The sequence below is a fragment of the Zingiber officinale genome, chromosome 7B, assembly GCF_018446385.1.
Source record: "Zingiber officinale cultivar Zhangliang chromosome 7B, Zo_v1.1, whole genome shotgun sequence".
Classification (NCBI taxonomy): Eukaryota; Viridiplantae; Streptophyta; class Magnoliopsida; order Zingiberales; family Zingiberaceae; genus Zingiber; species Zingiber officinale.
The window spans coordinates 78,511,240-78,530,149 of record NC_055999.1 but is presented as its reverse complement, the minus strand read 5'-3'; the positions used below and the strand labels follow the sequence as shown (position 1 = coordinate 78,530,149).

The following is an 18,910-nucleotide window of genomic DNA, read 5'->3' as shown; positions in this document are numbered from 1 at the left end:
TAAAAGAAGAAATAATGATTTGCAAACAAGTAATGATCATAATCGTTCTACGGCCAGGTTAAACAACTACACTGTGCTCTGTTTACAGGATCAACTCAAGCATTCAGCTGCGAATGTAACCCAACGGTTTAGTATCGAACGCATGGAAATTATCAACTAAAATTTATCTAAATATAAATGAGAATATAACAACGAATCAAGCTCAATCCTATAAGAGGATCCATAATGTCTACCGGAATGTAAACTTCTCTATAAACAAGCACAAGACGACTGGGGCATTAGAAACCTCTACAAACAGTATCGCATGTTCAAATAATATGATAAAGCTGCAAATGGCACTGAACTTCTTTAACATGTACAAGTAACTGAAACTTTGGGGTTGAAGTGTCGAACTCGGTCTTAAAAAGACAAACATAAATCAAGCATCCTGCAACCATTACAGATAAGTGTCTGACCTGTTTACAGTTCATCGATATTAAGTAAAACAAATGATATCTGAAAGTGGGTACAACATGAGAGGAGAAAAGGAAGAACAAAACATCAAACATCATGTTCCCGTGACAACATTTATAAAACATGAAAATAAGTAGTCAAGTGTCTAAGAGAACAATTGTTAACTTGTCGAGCAATATCATGATATAGGAAGGCAAATTCTTATACACAGCAAGTTGGATAAAAGTAATCCCAACATATCGAAATCCAATTTCCTGACCACTACTTTTAGTGTGTTGTTGCAATTACGAAAATCGAAGGAAAATAAATTAGGTGGCAAAAGAAACTGGCAGTAGAGCAACCGAAATTAAACAGCAGTCCTAGTAAATGATTGCATCCACTAGATGGTTAACTTTCTGCAACAATAAGCAGTCTCAATCTAAATATTAGTAACTATACAGGCTTAAATTTACTGAAGATGCCGAAGACCAAATATATTTTGATAACACACGCAAAGGCATCTTCGAAACTTGATAGAATGGCACCAGTAAGTTCGTTTCCCACATTAATAGCAATGAAAGGTGCCTTGACAACATAATCCTAACTGCCAATGGTGTTGCAATTTGCCAAAAAAGTTCTTGACGGTTCTGGTGGAGATCAGCAACTTCATGAGACGGTTCGGCCAAAACAAATAGATGCAATATATAGATTTTTTGCCCATTTCTCCTAGAAGCAAACATAACATTTCTTTGTTAGGGTAGAAACTAATAGTGATGTTAACACAAAAGTAACTGCTCTCACCTTCACATGTTGACTTGGAAAAGCAGATGTTCTAAGAGTCTCTTGTGTCTCATCTGGTAGTTTCCTTCTAGGTATACTAAGCACCAAGGCTGCCTGGTCACCTGTTGCGGCAGCTGCTGTTATGCGATAACCACTATCCCATCTTCGATGAATACCCTCGCTAGGGTAAAGGAAGTCGAGTTCAATAACCTGAAAATTAAAATGATTTAAGTGATTTGACTTTGGCATCAAAAACCATGCAGCATAGCATACAAAACCTTAAAGGCCTCAACCACAAAACACTAGACATAGAACAACCCTTATTTTGTTTTCTTCTCCTTTGCTCCTTTTAGTTCCCATCTTTTTAGTAACAAAACGTGGGAAATGAAACTGACCTGATCAGAGAAACCAGCATTACGAGACATAACGACAGCCCACCTATTGCCAGCGGTTGCCATTGCAGTAACATAAAAACCTTCCCTCCACTTTTTATGGATCCACTTGAAAGGAAATGACTCACTCACTTTGTATGATTGCTGCGCATATAGAGTACCTGTAATAAATCATCAAACAGATGAAGCCAATGGAACATTTTGAAATTGAAAATGAACTGATGCATGTTTGAAGAAGATTACCTTTGGACATAACCACCAAGGAGCTGCCATTGTTTGTCCCTGCTAGTGCGCTAATATAATAATTTTTCTCCCATTGTTCCATTATCCATTCCTTCAAAGGGAAAAAGGAAGTGGTTTAACAGAAAAGCATTAATCAAAGGGTAAATTATATGCACATTATGTCTACTAGTAATTTCAATGTACTTTATTGAATGTTAACTACATTTAATAAAAATTGTTTCACATATTTGTAGGTGAGTAAGCCACAGAAACTATCACAAAGGGCAAATTATATGTGCACTAGCTCTACTTTACTAGTAATCAACATACTTCCCATATTTCAAAAAGAAAGGTGTTTTAAGATTTGATTTGTTAATGGGTATTTTGTGGCACTTTTGTGAATGCACAGAAACTATTGTAAATGTAACTAATAATGAGTTTATGTGTTGCCTGACACCTAGAGACTTGGGATCAATTTTTATTAAATGTAGTTAAGATTGCCAATTCACAGGCCTAGATAAACATTTGAAAAATGTATATGGACTACTAGTGAAAAAGAGTGTATATAATTTACACTTAAAAAATATTCAGTTATCCATGTTTGGCACATCTGATTCTAGGGTTGGAGGATTGCCATTAGAACACATAGTGAATCAGAACATCACTCACCTTGTGAAGAAAGTTTGTAGATAGCTCATAAACCTGAGCAGTGAAGCCAGTGCCTGCATCCATGATCAGGGCCCAAAGATTGTTAGAAGAAGCCACACAACTGATGAATAAACCATCTTCATTCCCCTTCTCGATATGTTGTGCAAGCCTCATATCAGCAACATTATAATGGTACCTAGAGTAGAAGACCTTGTCATCAAGTTCCTCTTATCTAAGAATTTGATAACGAGTCAACTATCTAGATAATAAACACCTCTGTTTCATAGGTCGTCGTGCATTATAAACACTAATCCATTGATTTGCAGGCAACCCCATTCTAATCTTCTTTTTGGGCTGTTCATCAACTTCTTCTTCCATCATTAGACGACCTCTTTTTTGGCCTACCTGATATATAAGCTTTATAACATGGGAAGACATCTTAGATCTTTAAAAAAAAATGGGCAGTCTATTACATAATCACTCTAGGAGGTAAATAAATAGATCCAAGATACAAATATAGGAAATTGAAATACCTTTTGAGCTCCATCAGTGTTAATTGGCCTAATATCTGGATTAGGACCTACTATGCCATCAAAAAGAGAGATGCACTTTGCATAGTTAGGTTCTTCATCAAACTTCAAGTTAACCACATACTCAACGAACTGCTTGAAAGGTTGTGGGAAAAAGCAACAAAGAGACTCTGGAGATGTAGCCATCTTCTTTTTGCAGACGAGGAAACCTTTATTTTCACCCTAATAGTACACACAGAAAGGTATGAAGAAGAAGATAAACATGGACAGCATCAATTAAAGTGCAAATTAGCCTACCTGATAGCCTTGCCAAGGTAGACGACCACGGAGAAGAAAGACAAGTGTATAAGCAAGGGATTCTAAATCATCTCTTCTGCTTGCTGTCCTCCCAAGGTGAGCATGAGCACTAGCATAGCGCACAGTCCCCCTATAAACACAACCAGAATTAAAATTTACTAATGGTTAAACTAAATCTAAAATCTAATTGAGAAAGTAGAGAGCCTTTTTTAATGTTAAAGGTGTAGCAGGAATTAATTACCTGAAAACATCTGGCCGTTGATCATATTCAACATGTGAATTTGTTGAACTATCCTTCCATTTAGTGGCTGTCGGTTAAGAATGTAAGAGTTTAATAAGACATCAATTTAGTGACATTTACTGAAAAGGAATTTAAAAAATTAAACAAGCTAAGACAAGCACATTAATTACCTAAGCCAAGATCAACAAGAAACAATTTCTTTTCTTCAGAAGTCCCAGGAGGTCCGAGTAAAAAATTTTCAGGCTTCACATCCCCATGCACATAACTGGCATTAGCAATGGCAGTAGTTACATTAAAAAAATATATAAAAGAGGTAGGCTACTTGTTCAAATGCCAGGATTGAAAAGTTGTTATTGATTATAATGTTTTCTTAATACATAAAAGAACAAACTCAGATGCAAAGAAAACAACTTCTACCCTTTTGAATGCATCTTCTCCAATATGGAGATTGCTTCGATTGCAATACATGCGACCATTTCCACAGACATTCTGCATAACAGGAGAGATGAAAATAGCAAGTTAACCAATTCAAAACAAGTGCTAACCAAGATTCAGCATTAATCATACGTGTGTGAGTTGTTATTCCATACATCCCACAGGCTTGGTCCCAGCATATCCATAATCTGCAGTTTTCCTTTTGCTATTAGAAAACATCTCATATTATGTTACAAACTCTAAAAGCAGAGGAGCTAAAAATTCTCCAAGTACCATGACATAATAATCCCCTTGCCGACCCTTGTAATGGACTTTTGGTACCCCATGAATACCACCAAGAGTGCTACACAAATAGATTATTGATCAGATTTCTCTATATTTGTAGTTTTCACTGAAAATAGAAAAATACTTACTTGTACACTTGCCATTCATAAGGTGGACCATAATTACAACCTTTGCTGGTCCTGTGCTCAAACTTTAGTGCTATCTGGGAAGCACTGAATATATGTCAGAAGTGTTACGACCATTCAGAATTATGTTAATAGGAAATACCACACCTCTACAGCATTAGAACCAGTGGTCCTATCATTGGTGTTGGCAGGCGAAATTCGACGCCCAACATAAACTTGTCCAAATCCACCTTTTCCTAGTTTCCTTTCAACTTTGTACAGTGGTGAATTGCTGACTTGTACCTGTTGAAATGATAAAACGATCAATTTTTGCAAGAATATAAAAAGCATCATAATAAGTAAGGACGAAAGTTGAGATAAGAAGTTCCTTGCACTAAAAGTACTCTCTCTTAGTATTGAAACAGTATCACAACTTGCTCCCAGATGCTTATCTTCAACAATAGGAGACATTAATGTAGATATTATTGATAGGGCAGTCTGGCAATCCATAGTTATGTGTAATTGTCTTGTGAACCCTTAGTAAGTTCATATCTAAGCCATGTTAATCAAACAAATTTAAAGGGCAGCCCGATACACGAATCTTCCGCTAATGCAGAGTCCCGATGAAAGATTTATTGTATGCAGCCTTATCCTGCTTTGTAAGAGGTTGTTTCCAAATGTTAACCAAATAAATGATAGATAGAAATAAAAAAGAAGGTAAATAACCTAACAATATCTAACCTTTACACTTTGCAAGTTTAATCAACATGACCTCCAAAATACACCTAGCAGATCCTAACTAGACGTGAGATGGTTTTGACCTCCTTCAATTTCTTACCTAGAACACTTTTTATACAGCCAATGTATTCACTGTCCATATGGCTAAAAAACACTGTCCATGCAGAAGACTCACATCACATGCCTCTTTATCTTGGCATCACTCCTCTTTTAGTTGCCTCAAGCCCTATTATGTTAATTTGTTAAGCATCAATTTATCATTTCCACATCAACGAGACCATATCAGTGATGCATTCTATTCTACCACTCATGCTGACATCAATTTAAAAAAAAAAATGATATCCTCTTTTCATTCGAAGGACTGTGTACAATTGAGGATGAGGGATACCAAAAACAAGTAAGATATGAGAGTGGACAAATACAAATCATCAATTTGTAGCCATGTTGACCAGAGTGTTGAGCATTAGACCGTTTCATCAGTTGTCCAACCACTCCATTGGATGGCATAATGATTGGACAACCAAAAAAATTTCAACATAACATCAAGCCAATTGGCTTACTTGAGCTTCTTTGAGGTAATTAACCCAAATAAAAACCATCAAATGTAGACTTAGGCTACAAGGTTAAAAATACAAATTGAAATTTGGATACACATATAAAACCTAAAATGAATCAATTTACAGAAATATAATCTTATATGAGGCTGGCATCACAGAATTTCTTTTCCATGAAATTTATTTCGTGAAACTTCATGTGCTTCAAATTGAGTTAATCAAAATATACGAGACAATAAAATAAAGCCAGTAAGCATGGTGTTCACAGAAAATCCAAACACAAAAGCACTCATCAGCAGCAGCACAATCAGCAAAAAAAAAAAGAGTAAAGGTCACACCTTTTCTGGGAGAGGCGCAGCGTTCCCCTCGTCCTCCCCGCCAGCGATTTTATCCGCACTCTTTGCCCCACTATCGTGATCATTCATCTTCCTCTCCCCGACCCCTTCCTCGTTCTCCTCCCCGGCCAATCCACCAACCTCACCGCGACCTTCCTCTAAACCGACCTCCTCCGCACGCTCAGCAGGCCTCCTCGGCGGCGGCGGATTCTCGCCCACTGGCTGCTGATTCCTCGCCGTCCGCCTCCGCCTTGTCTTCGGCTTCTCAGCCTGAATCACTGGTTTCGCCTGCGCCCGGCCCCTGCGCACTCCGCTACGCAGCTCCGGCATCATTCACCGACCCAACCCCATACCTCAAAACCGCAATTTCGCAGCGCGATTCGACCGTGCCTCCAGAGTGTGAAACTAGGCCAACCGGAGATCGGAAGCGAGAAACCGATCGATCTCGCCGGAGTGGAATCGGCTAGATGATAGGGGAACGGAGGCCGTTCTCGAGAATGATCGGAGCTAGGGTTTGGAAAGGTTTTGATAGGAAGATTTTGATATTATCGATGATGCGATGGAGAGAGAGAGTCGACGAGCTGTAGTCGTGTCCTTGGGAGAGAATAAGCGATCACCGTGGGGGTAATTCCGTAAATATCTATGAAATCGCATTTATTACACGCCCAATATTAAGAAATTTTAATCAGGCAGTTTTTTATAATAAAAAGTTCAGCCAAAAAAATGATATTTTTTTTTATTAAGATTTCACATTTTAAAAATATCTATTGTAATTTATTTGATACCATTACTGAAGTTGATTTAAACGTAATATAATCCTGATTTCTATTTGATATCATAATTAAATTTATTACCATTCTAATTCATAAATCCAAACCAAACGCCCCTTAATATCCTTCCGACCCGGTTCTCTCTAAATGATCTCTGACGCTAAATTGCCTCCAATAAAAATGTTTTTTTGGCAAGTCATGTCAAAGGTTCAGTTTAAACCAAATAAATCGATTTATTTCAGTTTTTCAATATTTTATTAAGTTAAATTTAAAAAAAAATAAACTATAAAATCTCCTTGATTCCATCATTATAAAAAATTTTGGTTTAAACTTTTATTAAATCTAGCGTGATTCAAAAAAAAATGGTTATTATTCAATTTATTCAATTGTTATTAAAAAATTTAGTCTCTCCATTAATTCAAAAAAATTAAGTTGGCTTGATTTTTGTTGATTTGATTTAGTTCAATTTTAATCAAATATTCAATCTTATATCAGGCTAATGATCGGATAACGTCAAAAGTATGACTATGTAGTTGACGCTCCAACAGGAATAGAGTCCAAGTGAGGGTGATGGCAACAACCACCCTCCCTTCAATTTTTAAGTGTAAAAGGTATAGGGGTATAGTAATGAAGGACGAATGATGGATAATGATACGATTGTTCTCCTTCAATGTAAAGACACATCTTTCACCCCTCCAATATGGAATTCCTGACTTCTTCCTTGACCCAGCGCAACAACCCGCTTGTGTGGCTATCCGATGGATGGTGCTTCGCTCATGTGATCATCCATGTGACTCGTCTAGGAATGGTGGGGCGGTCTACGCTGACCTTCCACCACTGACTTAAGTGTCAAAGGTGTTAGAACCCATGCGACAAACAAGAGGGGGGGAATTGCCCTTCAAAAAGAAAATAAAACATTTCTCGATCTTTTGAAATAATAAGACACTTGTGCTGGAGTAATCTAGTGACCCTAGGTTTTGATGTTTGAGCAAAGGTTTAAGTTAGGATTATTGTTGTAATTTGATATGCATTGTGAGTGTGCAGGATACATGTACAACAAGGAAAGTCCAAGTGTGATCTTGGCAAAGGAGGAAAGTCTAAGGATGAGTCTTGGCGGTGTAAGTCCAAGCATGTAGTCTTTGCAACGTAAGTTCAAGTGTGACTTAACAATGGATGAAGTCCCAGAGGCGCGACCTCTTGGCAAAGGAATACCCGACAACAATGACAAGGCCGATGGAAGCTCCAGAAGGCAAGACGTGAAGGATGGGGAGGCATCCGAGGGACGCAAGGCTGATGGAGGAGGCTAGAAGGCTAGGTCTAGGTTGGTAGGGCGAGGATGAGTGCTGAGCGAATATACTCGGGGGTCAAATCCTAGACTCTAGGGTTTTACTGTAGCAGAATTGTAGCATTACTGTAGCAGTACTGTAGTGTTACTGTAGTAGTACTGTAGCAGTTGACTGCATGTTTTAGCAGTCAACTGGTACAGTCGACTGGTATCGAGCCGTTGGGATGTAATGGTCGAATTTCCACAGAGGACAGTCGACTGCTAGTTTTGGCAGTCGACTGGTAGGCGGGGTTTTCTAACTTGTGGCCTATATAACCAAGCATTGGAAGCTTGGTTAAGGTTTACAAAATTAGTGATGGTTAACCCTAATTAGAGTCTCCAAGTGCCCAAGTGATCTAGCGTGCTTGTACGAGCTTATGGTGAGGTTTCTCCACCCACAAGGAGCTACGTGATCTAGTCGGAAGTTCTCCGGGAAATCATCCACTGATGGATTGGGATCGTCCACCTCACGGACAGCCGTGGAGTAGGAGCTTTATCTCCGAACCACGTTAAATCAACGTGTTAGGTTTGCTTTCTATTGTTAGTATTTGTATTTTGTTTTCCGTTGCATACTAACAAGTGTAGGAAGTGACGATTTGGGTGAGACGTTATTCACCCCCTCCCCCTCTAGCGGTGCCAAGGTTCCAACAACTTGTATAAAAAGAATTAATAAACTAATAAAAAGAAAGAGCTTATCGATTTTACTTGGTTACAATCGGGAAGGTTGTTAATCCAAAACTTTGAAGTACTAATCAAATTCTCCTTTCGTTATAGGCGAAGAAGCATCTTACAAGCATTCGAAGCACACAAAGTAGCAGAACAATTAAAGAAACTTGTGTATAAGTGATTATGAACTATTGGGATCAGGGATATATTTATAGCCCAAATCGAGGCGCCTGGAAGGATTCCAGATGCCTAGACATGGATAAAATTTTATCCAAGTCGTAACGGATCGCAAAACGTTGAGTTTTAATAAACTTTATGTTCCGGGCACCCGGACTGTTGCGATATATCCCCCATTGGGCGAGGCGCCCCAAGGGCACCCGAACTAAAGTCAACTTTCTGGTTGACTTTTTGGTCTGTGCTCTTACTCCAGTTCCACTCGCTTGGGTGATATCGGTCATCTGGAATAGGGTTCACCCGAACCCATTTCCCGGCCTTCTTGAGCAACTTTCCGCTCCGGCTTTTCGTCCATCGGAAATGTCGCGTGCTTCCTTCTCATCTGCCAGCGTACTCTTCCGCAGCACCTCGTCCCTCGGATGCACCGAGCTCGTCGACTCTCTTCCGTGCTGTCCTTCTCGCTAGTTGCGTCTTTCACTTGACTTCCTGTACTCCTAAGTTCCTATACACTCAAACACAGAGTATCAAAACACAACATGACCTAACTCTAATTCGATTAACTACATTAAAACTACCTCGGGGTATTAACAATCTCTCTTTTTTTTTATGTGTATCAACCTAAGTAGAGTTAGGGTAAAAAAAAACATAGAGGTAATAAAATAATAGTTAGGGTACTAAGAATTTTTTAATTTATATAATTAACCTCCCCCTAAACTTAATCTCTCATTCTCCCCCTTTGATCATAGTAAAAATAAACTCGGGAAAAAATAATGTTAAAAATTTGCAATTTTCTCTAAGGGTGCGTTTGGTTGGGGTTATCCTTGATAGTCTTAGTTATCAATTAAAGGTTATCAATGAAAACCCTGTTTGGTTTAGGTAATCAATGATTCTCGAATAATGTTCTATGTCCGACACGTCAGCAAAGGGGCATGCAACCCAGAATCGAAAAACCTCAGAAAATTGAGATTTTTCATGATTCCTGGGTTAACGATTTTTTTTTACTCAAAATAACTTAAGAGAAAAATGTGACAAAAAAAGAAAAACGTAAAGAAAAAAATGTAAAATATAAAAAATGTAAAAAAATATAAAACGTCAAAAAAAAAATTAAAAAAAAATATAAAACCATAAAAGAAATAAAAAAATAGGAAAAAGGTCAAAAAAAAAAAAAAAAAAAATTTAAAAATAATAAAAATGTAAATAAAATAAAAAAATAGAAAAAATGTGAAAAAAGTATTAAAAAAAAAATAATAATAATAATAAATAAAAATAGAAAAAACTAAAAAATATAAAAATAATAAAAAATATAAAAAAACATAAAAATAGAAAAAAAAAAAAAACTAGAAAAACATAAAAGAAATAAAAAAAGGAGAAAAATAAAATAAAAATAAAAAAATAAAAAAGCACATAAAAATAAAGAAAAACTTGAAAAAGGAAAAATAAAAAAAACATAAAGTTTAAATAATAATAATAATATGTATGGTTGGTTTTATAACTGAGGGTCATATAGTAAAATATTAAACTAGGTTATTTATTAAAACCTTTAAACAAACAAGTTTTTGTTGCATTATCTAAGTTGAATCAAATAATATTTGATTATGTTTTATTCTTCATAACCTTGTTATGTGATTACCTAATAATCACATAACAAAGGTTATATATGATAACTTAAACCAAACGTACCCTAAGGATTAAAAGAGTAGAAGTTAAAAAAAACTTTTAGAAATAATTTTCTAATATTAAAAAAACTTGTTTTGTGTAGAATCATAGTTTTTGCAAGTTAAATTTTAAAATTAGATTTTTAAAAAATTTTAAAATTTTTCTAAGTATTGAGAACAGAATGCATAATAATTAAAAAATTAAACTTTTCAAGGATAAGTTCACAATATTTTTTTTATTTTAAAAATAAGGTTTAAGTAAGTAATTCATAGAAAATTTATTGTGTATCTAAGAATTTATAAAAAATATTTTCAAATAGAATTTTAAGGGATCTATCATTATATATAAAAAAAATTAGGATAAGAATTTTGAAAAGAAGAATTGTTTGAAAAATATTTAAAATAGATATGATTATTTTCGAAAATAAATATTTAAAAATATTTTTTAAAATCATACTGATTTTCGTCGTTATTCAAAATATAACGATAATTCTCTGAAAAATTAGGCTCGTTGAAACATATATCTAAAACATTTTAAGTTTTAACTTATGCCTTTTCAAAAAATTCATAAAATAATTTTTTTAATCGAAGAAGAAAAAAATTAACACTAAGACATTTTTCATTATAGAAATAGAAAAAAATTCAAACATACATATTAACAGTAAGCATATGAACTTAATTTAGAAATTGAAATTTATATTTCTAAACATAAAAGATGCATAATCATTTTTAGACTAAGCAAAATCTATGGACCCAAAATAAATTTTTACCTATTGGATTAACAAGAAATTTTTTGGGTACATAACTTTGTAACACTTTTCTAATTTGACTCTTATCATATTTAAGATACTAATTTAGGATTTTATAATTTTTCCAGGTATTTTGATTATTATATGCAAACTTTCTTGATCTCCCGGCTCCTGACTCTTGGACCTCCCAGCTCCTTAGCCTCCTGCCTTCAGGTCTTCCTAGCACCTTAGCCTTCTGACTTCTCAGGCCTTCCAGTGTTGACGATAGAATTCACAAACTTTATTAATGATAACATGTGATATATAAATAGCATTACAAGTCTAAAATAGGAAAACACATAAAATACTAGGAAACAAATAAGTATTTCCTAATAATAATTATTTATAATACACCTCCTCAAAATGGTATCCCAAAAATGACATCAATCTTACTGCAAATAGCAAACGGCAAAGGTCAAAAAAGTGACTTGGTAAGTGCATCGATCAACTGATCCTCAGTAGGAATACGAGTAACTCGCAGTTCCGAGGCCCGCACTAAATCATGAACAAAGTGATAATCAATTGCAGATGCTTCATCCGAGAGTGAAAAACAGGATGAGCCAAAAGATAGGTGGCATCCAAATTATCAGTGGATAGCACAGGAAGAAGCAGGTATGTCAAAAGTGACTTAATCGATTGGATCTCAGATGTCATAGAGGTAATGGCATGATATTCAGCATCAGTCGAAGAACGTGCAACCATGTGTTGTTTGGTAGATTTCCAGAAAATTGGATTAGCACTCAGAAAAAATAACAAACGCACTCATAGAACACCGATCATCTAGATCTCCTACCTAGTATGCATTAGAGAAACCATGAAGAGTAAGAGGTGTATCCACAAGAAGACGAATGTCAAGATCCATAGTATCATTGAGATACCGAAATAGACACTTCATAGCATCTCAATGCGTCTCTGAATGAGCATGCATAAACTATGAGAGCTTGTTGATCGCAAAGGAAATATCAAGACGAGTTATACAGAGATGTTGTAAGCCTCCAACAACTTGTTGGAACTTAGTCAGATAAAAAATGAAGACTCATCATATAAAGTAAGATGAGAGCCAGCAGTAATAGGAGTGGAGATCAGCTTGGAGTCAAGTATGTTGTGTTTAGAGAGAAGATCAGTGACATACTTTTGCTGAGACAAGAGAAGATCATTTGAGGTTGGGCGAACCTCAACACCGCAAAAGAGGGAAAGATCCTTAATCATAAATTTTACATGAAGTTTACATACTCTGATGTCAACAAAAGAAGCATCACTCCCTGTAATGATTAGATCATCAACATATACAAGGAAATATATAATAGTACCATCCTGAAAATAAATAAATGAGGAGGTGTCAGTCCAAGATGTGACAAAACCAAGAGAGACCAAGAAAGTGCGAAGCTCCAAATACCAAGCGTGTGGAGCTTGCTTCAGGCCATAAAACGCCTTATGCAAATGACAAACATGATTCGAAAACTCAGCATTGCGCATACCCAAAGGTTAACCTCCTCTACAAGATGACCATTAAGAAATGTATTGTTGACATCAAGTTAGCGAAGACACCACCCTCGATTCACAACCAGACTAAGAACAATACTTATTGTTACTAGATTAATAACAGAGCTAAATGTATCATGAAAGTCAACACCAGGATACTGATGAAAACCCTTGGCAATAAGACGAGCCTTGTGCCGATCAATTAAGCCATCAAAATTATGCTTAATGTGAAACACCTACCTGTTACCCACAAGATTTTGGTCTGGCAAAGACGGGACAAGAATCCAAGTCTGATTACGGAGAAGAGCATCATACTCTTCATGCATGACCTATACCCAATTCGAATCTTTGCGTGCCTGCGTGACAGAGGAGGGTTCACATGATTGTAGAAGGCTAGTATAAAAAAAATACTTTGGATTGGGCTTATAGATGACATTTTTAGAGCGAGTTTGCATGGGATGTTGATTTAGAGAAACGAGAGTGGGATAGAGAGGCGGCGGGCTCAGGGTCGGTCACCACTAGACAGCTTGGACGGACCGACAATAGGAAGCAGTGATGGCGGTGATAAAGAAGTCAATTACGGACGGCTACGACTAGTGGCAGGTTGCAGCACCGAGGCCAGAGGGTCCTATGAGAGGACTGGTGCGGTAGAAGCTCAAAGTCAATGTTTATTACTATGGAATCCAAGGAGGAAGTGACGACAAATGGAAAAACATACTTCACAAACTTAACATGATGAGATACAAAGGCTCTTTTGAAAGCTACATCATAGCACAGGAAGACACTCTGGGTGAAAGAATAGCTAAGAACACAGAAAGTTGACTTGTGACCAAGCTTGTGGTGAGAGTAGGGGCGCAACCACAGAAAACATAGACACCTAAAAACTTGAAGCTTAGAAAGATCAGAAATGGTGGTGAATAATTTTTCAAAAAAGGACATGTGAGAAAAATTGACATTAGGCATGCTGTTAATCAAATAGACTGCGCAGCAAAGACATAAGGCCAAAAAGTGAGTGGAATAGATGTTCTGTGTAACAAAGTGAGATTAGTTTTGACTATATGACGATTACGACATTCAAAGTATCCATTGTATTCAGAAGTGTGTAGAGGAGTAATAAGGTAACTAATACCATGAGTAGTAAGAAAGGAGCGAAAGACTAAGAATTCACCACCATTGTAAGTGAAGAGTGTTTTGATAGTCATCGGGAACCAATTTTCAACAAGAGTTTTAAATACAATAAGGGTAGAGTATACATCCATTTTATGCATAAGGGATAAAGTCATATATACTTCGTAAAATTATCAACAAAGATAACATAATATTTGAGTCCATTAAATGATGTATAGGAGATGTTAAAACATCAAAAAAGATAATATCTAAAGGAGCACGAGATGAAATACTAGATTTATGAAATGACAACTTATGACGCTTATTAATATTGTACGAAGTGCATGAAAAATTAGACAAAGTATCCTTAATAAATAAAAGATCCAAGGATAACAAAAAAATATTACAAAACACCTAATGTCCGATGACCTAGATGGCTATGCCATAAGGAAATAGATGATGAGACAGACACAGAAAAGACGGAAGAGGATGATAGCGTAGACACAAATTTTGGCCAATAATAGAAACCATCTCTATGGACCTCACTAACCGTGTCACCCCCATACGACTATCCAACACCTAAAAATAGGAATCAAAGAAAAGAAATGTAATAAGATTAGTAGCACAAAGTGTAGTGACAGAAATTAAATTTTTTGACATAGATGACACAAATAAAATACTGGAGAAAACTAAAGGCAAAGATGGAGTGGAGAAATAGAAAGAACCAGTGTGGGTAATGGGTAGTCCAGAACTATCACCAATGATGATGCTATCATTCTCCGAGTAAGGCTTATGAAACAAGAGAATAGTGAGATCAGTGGTGACATGATGAGAGGCACCAGAGTCAACCACCCATTCCCAAGAATCAAACAGAGGTGTAAAATGAACGGCAGTGTTCATAAACGATGCACTACACGCGAGACACGGAGCACGCGGAGGAGCCAGCGGAAACAGAGTAAGCATCAAGGCAGTCATATGACCACACTAGCGAGCAGAGTGACCTTGGACACCATAGATCTGATAGTGCCCAAGATAACGATTGGGACTGGACATAATTGGATGTGCAGGAGGACACACAAATAGCCCTAGAGTAGACAGGCGTGACTGATGGAACATCGATGGAACTTACTGGTGACCACTATGATAGTTTGAATACTGATTACGAGAATTCTCTATTGGAGCCACAAGAGTAGTCATTGGCGTCAAAGATGGAGATGATGTCGAGACTTTTAACTGAGCTTTATAGCTGAGGAGTTGCTAGAATAGCTCATCAAAGGTAATAAGGACGTCATGAACTTGCAAAGCATGTGAAATATAACAGTAATCTTGGCTAAGACCATTCAAGACATGAATGGAGAGCTCATCAAAGTCAACTTTGACATTCATAAGCGCAAGAGCGTCAATATTTCTTTTCATGTCTTGCATATAATCAGTGATAGATCTGTTATCCTGTTGAGGGATGGTAAGATTTTAACGATGAGTCATAATTCTACCACGTGAGGAAGCAGCGTACGTTCTCTCTAGCGTCTATCATGTATCTCTAAATGAAATTGATGAAGAAATAAACTGCACAAAAGTAGAAGACATCGAACCTATAATACCGTTGAGGAGAAGTTAATCCTGACAGAGCTAGAGAGTATAATCAGGATTCACCTGAGGGAGCGTGGAGTCTATAGGCATTATCTGCGCAGGGGGGTAGGGACATGAGCAATCAATAAATCCCAGTAAATCATATTTGAATAGAAGAGACGTGAACTATAAGCGCCAAGCAGAGTAATTGGAGGTGGTGAGTTTTAATGGTGTCTGAGCATTAACGTTGAGAACCACAAGGTAGAAGGTGAATTAGGAGTATTTGTGAGAGATAGTCGACAAGTGATGTCGTTAGCGGCAACCATTGTAGAAGGTGATCGGTGGGTATTGTGGAGAAAAGAAAAAAAGGTTGTTGTAAAACTTAGTGGTCTGATACCATGTTGACGTTAGAATTCACAAACTTTATTATGATAACATGTGATATATAAATATCATTACAAGTGTAAAATAGGAAAACACATAAAATAAGAAAACACATAAAATACTAGGAAATAAGTATTTTCTAATAATAGTTATTCCCTAATATCCAACTCCTTAGCCTTCCGACTCTAGACTCCCGACTCCTTAGCCTCCTGGATCCAGCCTTTCGGACCTCCTGGCTCCTTAGCCTCCCAACTCCATACTCTCAGATCAATGCCTCCTTGGCTTCTTAGCCTCTTTGTGACACGGAATGTGGGACCATTTCAGGAAAAGAATAAATTATCGTGTAAATCTCAGATTATTTCAAGAAAAGGATAATCATCAGGCAAATATCAAATTATTTCAGTAAAAAAGTAGCGACATGAACAAGTCTCGCATTATTTAAGGAATTAAATAATGATAATATGGAAAGGGATTAGAATTGAAAGAAAAGGTACGTGGTCTCCTTATGAAAGGTAATCTTTTCTGGTATCCAGATATATATACGCACATTTATGTACATCAAAACTATAATACTTATCTTCTACATCCTTTCACTTGAGTGCGGGGAATACCTGGCCATCATTCTAACCCTCTGTTTCTTGTTAACCTTCGTCCAGACTCCCAATCACGTCATCATTTTTGTTATTATTCGACGATTGACAATTAAGTTGGTAATAGAGTCAACTCATCAGTAATTTACTTGTCAACGTTCACAGATAGATCAATTGCAAATAATAATAACTACTTATTTATGTTGATCAATTATTACTAATGGATTTTTTTTTCAAGGAAACAAAGATGGGAAAAAAAAATCAAAAGGGCGTCTAAATTAAGAGAAACACCATATAGGCGCCCTTTTTCAAAAAAAAAAAAAAAAAAATCAAATTGTCGCTCTTTCCATGATTTTATTTTGAAAATATCCTTAGATCAAATATATCATTGTAGAAGTTATCCACTAGCTTTTACAATGTATTTAAAGTGAGTTCATGATTTGATATTTAGGGTTTATATCGTATAGAAGCTATCAAGTAGCTGCTACAATATATAGATACTGCTCATTAGTTGCTATAACGTGTAGAATTTACCAATAACGGCTACAATATGTTTAGGGTGAGTTTAAGGTTTAAAATTTAAGATTTAGGATTATAGTAGCTACATAATAGCTTCTACAATTATTTTAAAGTGATTTTGATAAAGTTAAATAATTTTGACTAAGTTGGTAAATAGTATTTTACTATAATAGAGTTCAGAGAATTTAAACTTTAAATCATAAACTCTAAGTTTTAAATTCATACTAAACATGTTTTAGTAGCTAGCTACTAAGTAGCTTATACACATTGTGGTAGTTATTAGTAGCTTCTACACTATATAAATACTAAATTCTAAATCTTAAACTCACCTTAAATAAATATATTATAGTAGTTACTAGATAGCTCCAATAACAATGTGGATCTATGGATATTTTTGAGATAAAATTATAAAAAGGCTCATTTGATTTATTTTTTTAAGAAATGGTCTTTTAATAATTTATATAATTTAAGATGCTTTTTAATTTTTTTCCCCAATAAAGTAGTAAGTACATTCTCCAAGCTAACTCTAAAAACACAAGTCAACTTTTATTATTATTTTAAAAAAATTGAAGCTTCTTCAATAGTTTATCTTATTATAATATTATATTTGGGGGTCCAAGTGGAATATATGGAAACCTTAAGAAAGGATGATGGTGGCTTCCACGCCAAATTCATAACATCAATTAACATTTTGGCTAGCAAGTGTGCTCATAAAGCTTCCTAAGTAACTTACTTAGCCAAGAAACAAATATCTATAAATACTTCATCTTTCATTTTCTCCTCGTATACTAGTTATGATTATGAGACCCATTGTGATGGATGAAGAGTTCTCGGAGGTAGACATCTTATGGCCCGAGTATGATTCCCGAGAAAAATTATTCATTGGTCCCAAGTCAAGCCCATTGGAGTTTCAATCTCATCGAAAATCATCTAACCCGATCATGATCCCTTCGAGAACTCAAGTTAGTATTCCTCATAAGCTAAGTTTGGTGCATGTTGGCGACTCACTCCATTGTGGATCAGACGATGATGAAGATGAAAACATCGATGGAAGCACAAAAAGAATGATTCCACCGCATATTGTTATAGCTCGAAGAATCGTCAGCAACATGGATTGCTCCTTCTACTATCAGAGACCACACAAAGATCGGAATCTTGCAAGAGTTAGAGATTCCATTCTAAGGATGACTGGATTTTTAGAAATCTAAAACAATGTAACTTCAATAAATGCAATTAGTCTTTCTAGATGACTGGATTTTTAGAAATCTAAAACAATGTAACTTCAATAAATGCAATTAGTCTTTCTAGAGCTCAAACAACTTCTCTTTGAATTTGCTTACACAAGTGAAACTTCTTCTATAGAATCTTGGAGAGTGAATTGTAATTTGTCAAATGCTTGTCATATATGTTGGGATGCAAGGGAGGCATTGATGTACTCGGGCGGTAGCCCAAGGACCCCACCAGATATCATTTTAATTTTTTAATTATTTACTATATCATCTTCAATTTTTAAAGTCAATTTCCCTTATTAGATTGGGATTAAATTCTATCATCAACCCACTATAAGCCCGGGTTCTTTTTTAGCCCTAATAGAGTTCAATTTCTAGGTCTGCCATTGTTGGGATGTAGTTGGTTATCTCATTGCGAAGTCACATAGTACATCCTTTGTTTCTTATGTTGTAGCATTGGACTGTTTTATCTTACATCGAATTTATGGCAATGATTTGATAAGGGCTCTTAGTGTTGAATATCATTTTTGTATCGATATGAAATATAACATGATAAAAGATTTGGTTAGGTTGGATCTAGTCGCATTATCCAAGTAACAAAGAGTTTATGTGATGCTAATTTTATAATTTTATGATATATTTCAAATCCAAATAGACATA

General features: G+C 35.9%; 1 protein-coding gene across 2 annotated transcripts; it reads right to left on the bottom strand.

Moving 5' to 3' along the window:
• Positions 1 to 799: 799 nt before the first annotated feature.
• On the bottom strand, positions 800 to 6,577 carry LOC122006087 (casein kinase 1-like protein HD16). 2 transcript variants are annotated; one of them, XM_042561429.1, is made up of 16 exons: positions 5,997 to 6,577; positions 4,535 to 4,669; positions 4,391 to 4,464; positions 4,251 to 4,320; positions 4,110 to 4,165; positions 3,960 to 4,031; positions 3,713 to 3,807; positions 3,543 to 3,609; positions 3,302 to 3,431; positions 3,008 to 3,226; positions 2,749 to 2,879; positions 2,496 to 2,670; positions 1,848 to 1,938; positions 1,608 to 1,765; positions 1,234 to 1,422; positions 800 to 1,158 (listed from the first exon to the last, which is right to left on the bottom strand). In XM_042561429.1, the coding sequence occupies exons 1-16, from the start codon at positions 6,324 to 6,326 to the stop codon at positions 1,099 to 1,101; spliced, it is 2,052 nt and encodes a 683-aa protein (XP_042417363.1). In that variant the 5' UTR covers positions 6,327 to 6,577; the 3' UTR covers positions 800 to 1,098. The 2 variants fall into 2 exon arrangements, with proteins under 2 accessions (XP_042417363.1, XP_042417362.1); XM_042561428.1 differs by having other exon boundaries at positions 2,749 to 2,891; positions 5,997 to 6,576.
• Positions 6,578 to 18,910: the final 12,333 nt, after the last annotated feature.

Bases quoted from the DNA above. Each gene is read 5' to 3' on its own strand.
- LOC122006087 (XM_042561428.1), bottom strand. From the start codon at position 6,326: ATGATGCCGGAGCTGCGTAGCGGAGTGCGCAGGGGCCGGGCGCAGGCG. The intron at 4,465-4,534 runs GTGTGGTATTTC...AGTGCTTCCCAG, and splicing joins CTGGTTCTAATGCTGTAGAG to ATAGCACTAAAGTTTGAGCA. The intron at 2,671-2,748 runs GTGTTTATTATC...CTTCTACTCTAG, and splicing joins CGACGACCTATGAAACAGAG to GTACCATTATAATGTTGCTG.